The 12,893-nt window shown below is 53.9% G+C and overlaps 2 protein-coding genes across 2 annotated transcripts; both read right to left on the bottom strand.

Annotated features, from left to right (window-relative positions):
• Positions 1-89: 89 nt before the first annotated feature.
• On the bottom strand, positions 90-2,960 carry LOC125696167 (PHD finger protein 7-like). The gene is made up of 8 exons (XM_048951472.1): positions 2,933-2,960; positions 2,564-2,655; positions 2,367-2,468; positions 2,047-2,171; positions 1,520-1,888; positions 1,183-1,296; positions 949-1,067; positions 90-790 (listed from the first exon to the last, which is right to left on the bottom strand). The coding sequence occupies exons 1-8, from the start codon at positions 2,958-2,960 to the stop codon at positions 90-92; spliced, it is 1,650 nt and encodes a 549-aa protein (XP_048807429.1).
• Positions 2,961-7,860: 4,900 nt separating this feature from the next.
• LOC125696166 (PHD finger protein 7-like) lies at positions 7,861-10,731 on the bottom strand. The gene is made up of 8 exons (XM_048951471.1): positions 10,704-10,731; positions 10,335-10,426; positions 10,138-10,239; positions 9,818-9,942; positions 9,291-9,659; positions 8,954-9,067; positions 8,720-8,838; positions 7,861-8,561 (listed from the first exon to the last, which is right to left on the bottom strand). Exons 1-8 carry the CDS (start codon positions 10,729-10,731, stop codon positions 7,861-7,863), a joined length of 1,650 nt encoding a protein of 549 aa, XP_048807428.1.
• Between the last annotated feature and the right edge of the window lie 2,162 nt (positions 10,732-12,893).

Below are 12,893 nucleotides of genomic sequence, written 5' to 3'. Positions count from 1 at the left end.
GAGATTATTATCATTGAATGGAATGACATCTAGCACTGTTTGGAATCTTGCGTAAGTTGTTGTCAGCAAAATGAGCCAGCACACGGGGCTCACATGCGGCTAGTCCTGCGGCCACTTTGGGGCCGGCTGCGGGGATTCGTGGCCCGATGTACCCGGGAGCGGCTTTGCACCTGGGCTGGCCTTCGTCGCCTGGACTGGCTCCTGTGGTGTCTTTGGAGCTGGCCCCGGGATTGTGCAGGCCGCCGTTCCACAGGGGAACGGCTTCGTGTCTGGGCCTGCACTAGCTGCCTGGGCTGGCTTCTTCCATCAGCCGCTGGGGCATCCCCTGACGACCGCAGTGCTCCCCGTCTGGTGTAGCGTGGGGAGCCACTCTCAGCCATTGGAGCAGGTGCGTGGCTCCTCCCAGAGCGCCTCTGGGGATGACTGCTGGAACGTGGCGCCTGAGATTGGATTGGGGAGCGGCTTCGTGTCCGATTCCGCTCCCCCTGCCTGGACCTGCGGCTGCCGGCTGCTCGGGAAGCCCTTGAGGACCGTGGTGCCCTCTGACCGGCCGACGTTGGGGTGCACCTCTCAGCTGCACCCGATGGAGCTGCAGCATGGCTTTGGCCTGTCCCAGGCTGGCTGGACTGGCTGCCGCTGTCAGGCACCTGGGAACTGTGACCAGGCCGTGATGCTGCCTGGCTGGCAGTGCTGGAGCTGCTGCTCTCAGGTGCAGTGGAACTGTGGGATGGCAGCAGTCCTTGCTGGCTGGCGGTGCTGGGGCCGGTGACCTCTGAGTTGACAGTGGAGGCTGTAAGGGGGAAAGTCAGGAAGGTCAGCAGGGTGGGCGTCCAGCCCCGGCGCGGGCCAGGCTGCCATCCAGCTTGGGCCAGAGAGACTTTGGCAAGGCTGTCTCGGGCACCCGCTGCCAGGCCTTGCCTGGCCCCCACATGGCTATTTGCCTCTTACCAGTGCCCACGCCAGCACAGGCTTGGCACTCCCACTCGTCCGCACTGTTGCTCAGCTGGGAGCAGCACCGGTGAGTGCCTTCTGCAGCACAGGAGCTGCACAGGAGCATCTCCCAGGGCCTGGGAAAAGAAAGGGGTTGTGGCTGTGAGGACAAAGTGCATCAAGGCAAGGAGTGCTTGTTCCCCTAGCCTGAGATCCCACGCGTAGCCCCCGAGGGCTGCTGAGCTAACTCACCCCTCTCCCTCTGCCTGCTCCCTGCCCTGTGGACAAAGGCACTCGGTGGCATCACAGCGCCCGTGTCTCACTCCCAGCGATGCGTATGCATTGCCGTCTTCCCACATTGGTCCACTGCCAGAGAAAGGAGAAAATGCAATGAGCTCCTGCTGCCCCTGGACTAAGGCTGCTGCAGAGCAGCCCTGCTCTTCCACTCCAAGCCCATTTCCAGCTTCCCCTTGAAGCTGAGGGCAGCCTGGGGTCACGGGCAGCAAAGGGCCAGGCCTGCCGGAGCCGTCCCTGGGCAGGCGCAGCGCTTGTGCCCTTGATTCTCAAGAGCGGGCAGAAAAACACCAACCTGAGTGGGATTCGGATGCCCATGATGAGCATGTCAGAGAGGAAGGCATCCGCATCTCTGCAGAGGGGGCACTGGAAGCAGTCAATGCCCGCACGGATGGCCTGTCCCTGTAGCAGAAACACAGTCATCAGTGGGAGCGGGAGCAGGCTCAGGTGCTGCGGGTTGCCTGCTGCAGCTTGCCCGCTGGTGTAGGGGAGGGCTCCCACCTGGATACAGGCCCGGTGGAACCAGGCGTGTTTGCAGGCTGGGCACACCAGGGTGCTGTAGGACTTGTTGTCCTCCACTGGCTCCATGCAGATAATGCAGTTGGTGTTTTGCTCTGGAGTCGCCTCCGCAGCCTGCTCAGGGCTGTGCTTCTGGCAGAATGAACTGGGGGAAGACGGAAGGGATGGGCAAGGTGAGAAGAGCTGTGCGGAGGGCAGAGGAATGGGAGGGAGCCCCGGGCCTTGGCTCTGCAGGCTAATGAGAGCAGTCACAGGGGGTTGCTCACTTCCTTGGCTGGTATTGCCAACAGGGGTTGTCCTTACCTGTAGTTTCCATAATACTGGGTGACACATTCACCCACCCGGGCGCAGGGCAGATGGAAACTCAGTTCACAGCCCGTCTCTGCACACGTGATGGGGGCCCCCGTTTCGCCACAAATGAAGCAGTGCTGGAAGGAGCAGAGCAGTGCCATCAGGAGCAGGCTCAGCGCCTTTGTGGCTGGCCCTGCACCTGTGCGCAGGGCTCAGGACAGAGCATGCAGGCACTGGAGCTGGCTGGAAGGGCCAGGATTGCTTCCTGGGGACCAGGCTGAGCTTGAGGAGCCTCTCCTGGCCCAAACCAGCCTGCTCGGTCAGGTCCTCACCTTCTGCTCTGCCTCCTGGATTACGCGTTGGACGTATGCAGGGGACACCTCAGCAGTCGTGTTCACTCTAGTTGCCTGCTGGAGAAGGCCGTTGGAAAATGCCTGTTTGAGAGAAAAGAGCAGGATCGTGTGAGGACAGGAAGGAAGGAACCATTGCTTGGAGGAAGGTGCAAAGAAGGAGCCCCAGGGGCACTCACCATACAGAATGCATGGGCACATATCCCAGAGTCCAGGTGCTTGAGCCCACAGATGTCTGGGTCAGCATCTGTCTGGCCACACAGCATGCACGCTGGAGAGGAGAGAGCAAAAGCAGTGAGTGCGGTGCAGGGCCAGCTGTCCCTGAGGGCTGTGCTGGGCAAGGAGGGTATTGCAGGCTGTCAGCCCCAGCAGACAGCCACGGACGGCCCAAGCGGTGCCACCCCAGCCAACGCGCAGAGGGACCCACCCTGCCCACAGCGGCTGGGGAGTCCCTGCCCACGCCTGCCCCCCTTCTCAGCCACAGGCAGAGACCCAAGACCCCTCTGCCTGGTGATGGGGAGCTGTGAGTAGGGATGCTTGGCTCTCACCTGGCTCCGTCCAGTTGGGAGCCTCCATGGCGCACATCGACAGCGAGCACTTGCAGAGTTCCTGCTCCGGCAACGCTGAGCTTTCTCCTCTGCACACTCCTCTGCCAACTCTGAGGGAGAAGCAGGACAAGGGTGAGTTGACAGCACAGGGCACAGGGGGGTGGGAGCCTTCCTCCCGCTATCAGCCTCAGGCAGCCCTTTCCTCCCTGCCCTCTCCGCACCTCACCAAGTCGCACTGACGCAGGTTCTGAGCTTGGCAGCCTTTGTTCTGCTCGCAGCCCCATGGGTCACAGTGGCCGCTCCCTGGCACCCACTGTGACACAGTCACCACCTGGCGGGTGAAGGTGGGGGCCCTGGATACCCAAGCAGGAAGGCGTGGGCTCTGCGCAGACTGAGGGGCCGGGTGTTGACCGTGCTGCAGGAGGAAGGATCGCTTCCCTCCACCTGCTGCCAATGATCCCCGTGCCAGTGGAGCTGTCTGTCCCTCGGGCACGGCTGCAGCCCTGGATCCACCCTAGGGCAGCCGTGTTCTTCTACCCTGGCACAGAGCTCATGGACAGCAGAGGGCCAGGCCTGCCAGAGCAGCAGGACACCAGCCCGAGTGGGGTTGACATCCCCATGTTGTGCGTGTCTGAAGGCGCTCAGTGTGGCGATCTTGTTTCTGCAGCAGGGGCACTGGCAGCAGAGAATGGCCATGCTCAGGACCTGTGCCTGCAGCAGAAGCGCGGTTAGGGGCAGTGGAGCCTCGCTTCTGGGGGTGAGGGCTGGACTTCTCCCTGATCACTGCCCCGGTGGGAACAGGTGTGTTTGTGCTGCTGCAGGAACTGCGTGACTCACGTACACTCCTGACACAAGCGGAATGCTTTAATAAAAACAACTTAAAAATCAGGACAGCTTTTTTCTTGTGTAACCGAACTACAATGTGTATTTTATATGCGATCAAAGACCTTCTTCATTCTTCTTCATTCAGTATGGCTCCGGCAAGCCAGTGGGTTGGACACGTGTGCTTTATCGCTGCACAGATCTGCAAATTCTCCTTGTTGGGTGCTGGATTTTCACTGCAGTACACATTTGAGACGTTGGAAAAACTCAATTGCTGTGGCACAGCCAGTTAACCCGGTGCGGTTTCCCAATCCTTGTTTCCTCTTGTTCAGTGCTTTGGGCACACAGTGGAGATGTTCATATTTCTTTCTTGACTTCCTAACGTGTAGGAATTCACGTTCATAAGCTTCAGAGCTGCAAGCAGTGTTCATGATTTCTGTTAGTTGCTGTGGGCTACGTGCAAGGCAAAGTTTTCTTGAAAAGGAGCAAAGCAACCTTCACTATGACTTAAAAATGGTGCATTTATGGTAGCAGCTATGTTATAAGATACAGCGAGACTGCAGGGAACTTGTCTTAGAGTTCTTAGAACAAATAAGCAGGAAATCTTGAGAAGGAAAATGTTTTGGTAAGAAAAATAAAGCGTCAGTAAGCTCTCAACCTATTTGGTGAAATATTCTTCTTAGATTTTTTCTTTTGAAATAGGCAGTGGCTAAAAGACCCAGCACATTCTGGCGTTTATGCACACACTCTTCCTCCATGCTTTTTCACCCAAGAAACCTTTCATCTCTGTTTCACCCAAGGAACAGAACATTTAATAAATAATGGAATTTAATTGGTTCTGTTAAGTGAGTTGCACTCCTCCTGATTTTATTTTAGAATGAACATGTTGTTTTTGCAGTGACAGAGGTGGAAGACCTTTCTTGCTGTATATTTTTTCTTCTCCTCCAAAGCCGTGCCGTGAATACTGAATTTCTGTAGTGGAAAGCGCCTGTTAAAGTTAGGACTGAAGCTTTGAATGTGCAAAGTCATTTGTTACTCATTTTATATTTCTGTGTTGTAATTTCTGCATGTGAATATGAACATATATATGCCAAAAGTTCATGTGCCACCCTTGGCAGTGACTCGTGCTGTGTAAGGCAGCTGCTGCACTCAGTTATTCCCTTTACTGTTGTCAAACGGAACAGTGCCTCTGTGCAATGGCTCATTTTTGGGCTCCTGAAAGGTCTGGTGGGCCATGTTCCTTGGAAATCTATGTAATACAAGCAAGCATAACTTTGTCTCGATACGTGCTGCGGAAATAATATTAATATATGTCTTAAAAGGGTTAAAGACTTCCTTATTCTCTTCTTCCCAATAACTTAAAATTGCTGGGTATTGATTGTTTGGTTGTTTTGATTGCTTTTACACAGATTTGCTTACATATTTGGAATTGACTGTTTATGGTCTTTCTGAATAGTGTTTTCTCCACGGTTCTATATGATTGTTTCTGCCATCATTACTGTTAGAATCCATGAGAAGAAAAGAGGATGTAGCATTCTTACATTCTTTATTTTCTCCCTTCCCGCCCTTCCTCCCCCCCCGCCCGCACTGCACTGTAACTCATAATACTTTAGGTGTAGACAGTTTATTTTGTTTTTTCTTTTTTTTTGAGTTAATTTTAAGATATTTTTGAGATGATTATCATTGAATGACTTCTAGCACAGTTTTGAATGTTCCGTAAGTTCTTGTCAGCAAAATGGTAGCAGAGAACTGGCTAGGTTAAGTTATTTGATGCGTTTAAAAATCCATGCATCAAGCTGCTTGACCTTAAGATACTTAGTCGTGCTGTAGGATCTAATGTGTTGTGGTGAAGTCGCCTCGGTTAAGAATCCATCAATTAAACGCAAACAGAAATGCCCAGTAGTATTGCAGAAGACTTCCATTGTCTATGCCAGCTTACGGCTATTTGTTTGTGGTGTTCATTTTGACAGAGATGAAAAAAAGGATGGATATTTTAAAGAATATTGGAAAGTGATATAGACATACAGACGAGGTAGTCAGAAAAGCCTGGGAGGTCGCACATTCAGAGCACTAACTGTTCACCTGTGCCCAAACACTGGTGTGCGATCAGTACTGGCTGGGCTGTAAGCAGGAGGCAGGGTGCACTGTGTTGCAAACTCAAATCACGGCGAATCATTTTATGAATTTTGATACAGTGGATAAACACAGTCCCACAAACAGCCAGAAATATGCACCCGTGCTTTCCGTTTTGACTAAGGAATTTGAGAACGGGTTTCAAAAGTGCCGAAAAAATGGTTGATTTTTTGGAATATTTGTGACACCATTATCAGTTGACCTAAATACATTCTGAAATGGAATGTATGAAGAATCTGTTGGTTACATGCATTAGCTATATTATGGATGGTGCATGCACCTCAAAAGAATTCTTCTTCACTGAAGAAGAAATCACAGCCTGTGATGTATGTATGTTTTATCATCACTCCGGGATATTGAAGCTTGGAGATTGAGAGAAAGAAGGCAGTGCATCAAACACCAGAGCCAAAGCCAAAACAGGAACGGCGCACTTTCTTACGTTGAGTATGGCAGGATGGTGTTGATGTGAATACGGAATTATGGACTGATTGTGAAACCTTTGTTTGCTTAAGCTGTTAAAGGAGAAGGAGAATCTTCGGAATAGAACCCAGAATGCCAAACTGCCTTTATCCAATTGAAAGCTGCTCTGGCACTTCCCAGTCTGGAAAAGCCTTTTGTATGACATGTGCACAAAAGGCATCACATTGTAACGGAAGTGCTAAGAGAGCACACTGAGTCCTGGAAGAGGCTGGTGGGATATTGCTCTAGACAACTGGGTCAAGTAGATAACGGGTGGCCATCGTGTGTACAAGCAGTGGCAGGAACAGAGCTGCTCCTAGAGGAGCAATAGAGTAGTAGAGGATTCTGCCCCTCTACTCTGCTCTTGTGAGACCCCACCGGGAGTACCACGTCCAGTTCTGGGGCCCCCAATAGAAGAGGGACATTGGAGCAGGACCAGAGGAGGGCCAGAGAGATCATCAGGGGGCTGAAGCATCTTCCCTGTTAGGACAGGCTGTGAAAGTAGTGGCTCCTCAGCCTGGAGAAGGCACTTGAGGGGACCTCATAGTGACCTTCCAGTACCTAAAGGGGGCCTACAGGACTCATACAGGAGGCTTGATAGACAAAATGACTTTGGGACAGAAATTAGTGGTTCAAGCACTCAAAGCAGAACCACCACTCAGAGCTTCTGGCACTGCAGAAATGCAGAAGGAGAACCCAGGCAGGCCCTGGCTCAGCCCACAGCTGGTTGCTGGGGGAGGTGACTTCCATGCCATGGACACAGTGACAGCCCCAAGGCCATAAGCATTGCCAGAACATAGATGCCCCTGCTAGCCTGGTCTTGGCCTGCGGGCATTGGAGATGTTGAGCCCCAATGGAACTGGGGCTGAAACGCAGCTCTGCCTAGACCCAGCCATGGGAAGGAAAGTATGGAAGGGATATGTGCAAGGGAGAAGAGTACCCTGGGGTTCCAGCCCCGAATGCATCCCACCTTGGGAAAGGCACAGGAGAACGGCACTAAGAAACGTCTAAGAGAACTCCAGTTTCTATTGTGCTGACCTCTGAGGACCGGAGCCAGCACATGGGGTTCACATCCAGCTGCTCCTGGGGCATTGTAAGATACTTGATAAATTCAGTCTTTGAGCTCTGCATTAAGTTAAATTGACAGCAGCCGTAATTCTGGTACTTGATGCAATAAATGTTTTTCTGAAAGATGTGCTTGCATCACTGTAATTCACTGTTTCTGGTCTTTCTGAATAGTGCTTCCACCATGGTCTATATGATTCTTTCTGCCATCATTGTGGGTAGTAGCCATGGGAAGAAAAAAGGATGCAGCATTCTTACATTATTTATTTTCTTTTTTTCTCTTGAACTATAACTCATAATAGTTTAGGCATAGACAATTTTTTTTGTAAATTTTTTTTGAGTTTATTTTAAGACATTTTTGAGATTATTATCACTGAATGGAATGACATCTAGCGCTGTTTGGAATCTTGCGTAAGTTGTTGTCAGCAAAATGAGCCAGCACACGGGGCTCACATGCGGCTAGTCCTGCGGCCACTTTGGGGCCGGCTGCGGGGATTCGTGGCCCGATGTACCCGGGAGCGGCTTTGCACCTGGGCTGGCCTTCGTCGCCTGGACTGGCTCCTGTGGTGTCTTTGGAGCTGGCCCCGGGATTGTGCAGGCCGCAGTTCCACAGGGGAACGGCTTCGTGTCTGGGCCTGCACTAGCTGCCTGGGCTGGCTTCTTCCATCAGCCGCTGGGGCATCCCCTGACGACCCCAGTGCTCCCCGTCTGGTGTAGCGTGGGGAGCCACTCTCAGCCGTTGGAGCAGGTGCGTGGCTCCTCCCAGAGCGCCTTTGGGGATGGCTGCTGGAACGTGGCGCCTGAGATTGGATTGGGGAGCGGCTTCGTGTCCGATTCCGCTCCCCCTGCCTGGACCTGCGGCTGCCGGCTGCTCGGGAAGCCCTTGAGGACCGTGGTGCCCTCTGACCGGCTGATGTTTGGGTGCACCTCTCAGCTGCACCCGATGGAGCTGCAGCATGGCTTTGGCCTGTCCCAGGCTGGCTGGACTGGCTGCCGCTGTCAGGCACCTGGGAACTGTGACCAGGCCGTGATGCTGCCTGGCTGGCAGTGCTGGAGCTGCTGCTCTCAGGTGCAGTGGAACTGTGGGATGGCAGCAGTCCTTGCTGGCTGGCGGTGCTGGGGCCGGTGTCCTCTGAGTTGACAGTGGAGGCTGTAAGGGGGAAAGTCAGGAAGGTCAGCAGGGTGGGCGTCCAGCCCCGGCGCGGGCCAGGCTGCCATCCAGCTTGGGCCAGAGAGACTTTGGCAAGGCTGTCTCGGGCACCCGCTGCCAGGCCTTGCCTGGCCCCCACATGGCTATTTGCCTCTTACCGGTGCCCACGCCAGCACAGGCTTGGCACTCCCACTCGTCCGCGCTGTTGCTCAGCTGGGAGCAGCACCGGTGAGTGCCTTCTGCAGCACAGGAGCTGCACAGGAGCATCTCCCAGGGCCTGGGAAAAGAAAGGGGTTGTGGCTGTGAGGACAAAGTGCATCAAGGCAAGGAGTGCTTGTTCCCCTAGCCTGAGATCCCACGCGTAGCCCCCAAGGGCTGCTGAGCTAACTCACCCCTCTCCCTCTGCCTGCTCCCTGCCCTGTGGACAAAGGCACTCGGTGGCATCACAGCGCCCGTGTCTCACTCCCAACGATGCGTATGCATTGCCGTCCTCCCACATTGGTCCACTGCCAGAGAAAGGAGAAAATGCAATGAGCTCCTGCTGCCCCTGGACTAAGGCTGCTGCAGAGCAGCCCTGCTCTTCCACTCCAAGCCCATTTCCAGCTTCCCCTTGAAGCTGAGGGCAGCCTGGGGTCACGGGCAGCAAAGGGCCCGGCCTGCCGGAGCCATCCCTGGGCAGGCGCAGCGCTTGTGCCCTTGATTCTCAAGAGCGGGCAGAAAAACACCAACCTGAGTGGGATTCGGATGCCCATGATGAGCATGTCAGAGAGGAAGGCATCCGCATCTCTGCAGAGGGGGCACTGGAAGCAGTCAATGCCCGCACGGATGGCCTGTCCCTGTAGCAGAAACACAGTCATCAGTGGGAGCGGGAGCAGGCTCAGGTGCTGCGGGTTGCCTGCTGCAGCTTGCCCGCTGGTGTAGGGGAGGGCTCCCACCTGGATACAGGCCCGGTGGAACCAGGCGTGTTTGCAGGCTGGGCACACCAGGGTGCTGTAGGACTTGTTGTCCTCCACTGGCTCCATGCAGATAATGCAGTTGGTGTTTTGCTCTGGAGTCGCCTCCGCAGCCTGCTCAGGGCTGTGCTTCTGGCAGAATGAACTGGGGGAAGACGGAAGGGATGGGCAAGGTGAGAAGAGCTGTGCGGAGGGCAGAGGAATGGGAGGGAGCCCCGGGCCTTGGCTCTGCAGGCTAATGAGAGCAGTCACAGGGGGTTGCTCACTTCCTTGGCTGGTATTGCCAACAGGGGTTGTCCTTACCTGTAGTTTCCATAATACTGGGTGACACATTCACCCACCCGGGCGCAGGGCAGATGGAAACTCAGTTCACAGCCCGTCTCTGCACACGTGATGGGGGCCCCCGTTTCGCCACAAATGAAGCAGTGCTGGAAGGAGCAGAGCAGTGCCATCAGGAGCAGGCTCAGCGCCTTTGTGGCTGGCCCTGCACCTGTGCGCAGGGCTCAGGACAGAGCATGCAGGCACTGGAGCTGGCTGGAAGGGCCAGGATTGCTTCCTGGGGACCAGGCTGAGCTTGAGGAGCCTCTCCTGGCCCAAACCAGCCTGCTCGGTCAGGTCCTCACCTTCTGCTCTGCCTCCTGGATTACGCGTTGGACGTATGCAGGGGACACCTCAGCAGTCATGTTCACTCTAGTTGCCTGCTGGAGAAGGCCGTTGGAAAATGCCTGTTTGAGAGAAAAGAGCAGGATCGTGTGAGGACAGGAAGGAAGGAACCATTGCTTGGAGGAAGGTGCAAAGAAGGAGCCCCAGGAGCACTCACCATACAGAATGCATGGGCACATATCCCAGAGTCCAGGTGCTTGAGCCCACAGATGTCTGGGTCAGCATCTGTCTGGCCGCACAGCATGCACGCTGGAGAGGAGAGAGCAAAAGCAGTGAGTGCGGTGCAGGGCCAGCTGTCCCTGAGGGCTGTGCTGGGCAAGGAGCGTATTGCAGGCTGTTAGCCCCAGCAGACAGCCACGGACGGCCCAAGCGGTGCCACCCCAGCCAACGCGCAGAGGGACCCACCCTGCCCACAGCGGCTGGGGAGTCCCTGCCCACGCCTGCCCCCCTTCTCAGCCACAGGCAGAGCCTTAAGACCACTCTGCCTGGTGATGGGGAGCTGTGAGTAGGGATGCTTGGCTCTCACCTGGCTCCGTCCAGTTGGGAGCCTCCATGGCGCACATCAACAGCGAGCACTTGCAGAGTTCCTGCTCCGGCAATGCTGAGCTTTCTCCTCTGCACACTCCTCTGCCAACTCTGAGGGAGAAGCAGGACAAGGGTGAGTTGACAGCACAGGGCACAGGGGGGTGGGAGCCTTCCTCCCGCTATCAGCCTCAGGCAGCCCTTTCCTCCCTGCCCTCTCCGCACCTCACCAAGTCGCACTGACGCAGGTTCTGAGCTTGGCAGCCTTTGTTCTGCTCGCAGCCCCATGGGTCACAGTGGCCGCTCCCTGGCACCCACTGTGACACAGTCACCACCTGGCGGGTGAAGGTGGGGGCCCTGGATACCCAAGCAGGAAGGCGTGGGCTCTGCGCAGACTGAGGGGCCGGGTGTTGACCGTGCTGCAGGAGGAAGGATCGCTTCCCTCCACCTGCTGCCAATGATCCCCGTGCCAGTGGAGCTGTCTGTCCCTCGGGCACGGCTGCAGCCCTGGATCCACCCTAGGGCAGCCGTGCTCTTCTACCCTGGCACAGAGCTCATGGACAGCAGAGGGCCAGGCCTGCCAGAGCAGCAGGACACCAGCCCGAGTGGGGTTGACATCCCCATGTTGTGCGTGTCTGAAGGCACTCAGTGTGGCGATCTTGTTTCTGCAGCAGGGGCACTGGCAGCAGAGAATGGCCGTGCTCAGGACCTGTGCCTGCAGCAGAAGCGCGGTTAGGGGCAGTGGGGCCTCGCTTCTGGGGGTGAGGGCTGGACTTCTCCCTGATCACTGCCCCGGTGGGAACAGGTGTGTTTGTGCTGCTGCAGGAACTGCGTGACTCACGTACACTCCTGACACAAGCGGAATGCTTTAATAAAAACAACTTAAAAATCAGGACAGCTTTTTTCTTGTGTAACCGAACTACAATGTGTATTTTATATGCGATCAAAGACCTTCTTCATTCTTCTTCATTCAATATGGCTCCGGCAAGCCAGTGGGTTGGACACGCGTGCTTTAGCGCTGCACAGAGCTGCAAATTCTCCTTGTTGGGTGCTGGATTTTCACTGCAATACACATACGAGACCTTGGGAAGACTCAATTGCTGTGGCACAGCCAGTTAACCCGGTGCGGTTTCCCAATCCTTGTTTCCTCTTGTTCAGTGCTTTGGGCACACAGTGGAGATGTTCATATTTCTTTCTTGACTTCCTAACGTGTAGGAATTCACGTTCATAAGCTTCAGAGCTGCAAGCGGTGTTCATGATTTCTGTTAGTTGCTGTGGGCTACGTGCAAGGCAAAGTTTTCTTGAAAAGGAGCAAAGCAACCTTCACTATGACTTAAAAATGGTGCATTTATGGTAGCAGCTATGTTATAAGATACAGCGAGACTGCAGGGAACTTGTCTTAGAGTTCTTAGAACGAATAAGCAGGAAATCTTGAGAAGGAAAATGTTTTGGTAAGAAAAATAAAGCGTCAGTAAGCTCTCAACCTATTTGGTGAAATATTCTTCTTAGATTTTTTCTTTTGAAATAGGCAGTGGCTAAAAGACCCAGCACATTCTGGCGTTTATGCACACACTCTTCCTCCATGCTTTTTCACCCAAGAAACCTTTCATCTCTGTTTCACCCAAGGAACAGAACATTTAATAAATAATGGAATTTAATTGGTTCTGTTAAGTGAGTTGCACTCCTCCTGATTTTATTTTAGAATGAACATGTTGTTTTTGCAGTGACAGAGGTGGAAGACCTTTCTTGCTGTATATTTTTTCTTCTCCTCCAAAGCCGTGCCGTGAATACTGAATTTCTGTAGTGGAAAGCGCCTGTTAAAGTTAGGACTGAAGCTTTGAATGTGCAAAGTCATTTGTTACTACCTTTATACTTCTGTTTTGTAATTTCTACATGTGAATATGAACATACATATGCCAAAAGTTCATGTGCCACCCTTGGCAGTGACTCGTGCTGTGTAAGGCAGCTGCTGCACTCAGTTATTCCCTTTACTGTTGTCAAACGGAACAGTGCCTCTGTGCAATGGCTCATTTTTGGGCTCCTGAAAGGTCTGGTGGGCCGTGTTCCTTGAAAATCCATGTAATGCATGCAAACATAACTTTGCCTCAATATGTGCTGCGGAAATAATATACTTCTTAAAAGGGTTAAAGACTTCCTTATTCTTTTCTTCCCAATAACTTAAAATTGCTGGGAA

The sequence above is a fragment of the Lagopus muta genome, chromosome 7 (genome assembly GCF_023343835.1).
Source record: "Lagopus muta isolate bLagMut1 chromosome 7, bLagMut1 primary, whole genome shotgun sequence".
NCBI classification, from domain to species: Eukaryota; Metazoa; Chordata; class Aves; order Galliformes; family Phasianidae; genus Lagopus; species Lagopus muta.
The sequence above is the reverse complement of the archived record's forward strand: the minus strand, read 5'-3'. Positions and strand labels throughout refer to the sequence as shown.

Coding starts and splice junctions, on each gene's coding strand:
- LOC125696166 (XM_048951471.1), bottom strand. CDS start 10,731: ATGGAGGCTCCCAACTGGACGGAGCCAG. Junction 9,943..10,137: donor TCCAGGAGGCAGAGCAGAAG/GTGAGGACCTGA, acceptor TGCTCCTTCCAG/CACTGCTTCATTTGTGGCGA. Junction 9,068..9,290: donor GGCATCCGAATCCCACTCAG/GTTGGTGTTTTT, acceptor TTTCTCTGGCAG/TGGACCAATGTGGGAGGACG.
- LOC125696167 (XM_048951472.1), bottom strand. CDS start 2,960: ATGGAGGCTCCCAACTGGACGGAGCCAG. Junction 2,172..2,366: donor TCCAGGAGGCAGAGCAGAAG/GTGAGGACCTGA, acceptor TGCTCCTTCCAG/CACTGCTTCATTTGTGGCGA. Junction 1,068..1,182: donor GAGCAGGCAGAGGGAGAGGG/GTGAGTTAGCTC, acceptor TTCTTTTCCCAG/GCCCTGGGAGATGCTCCTGT.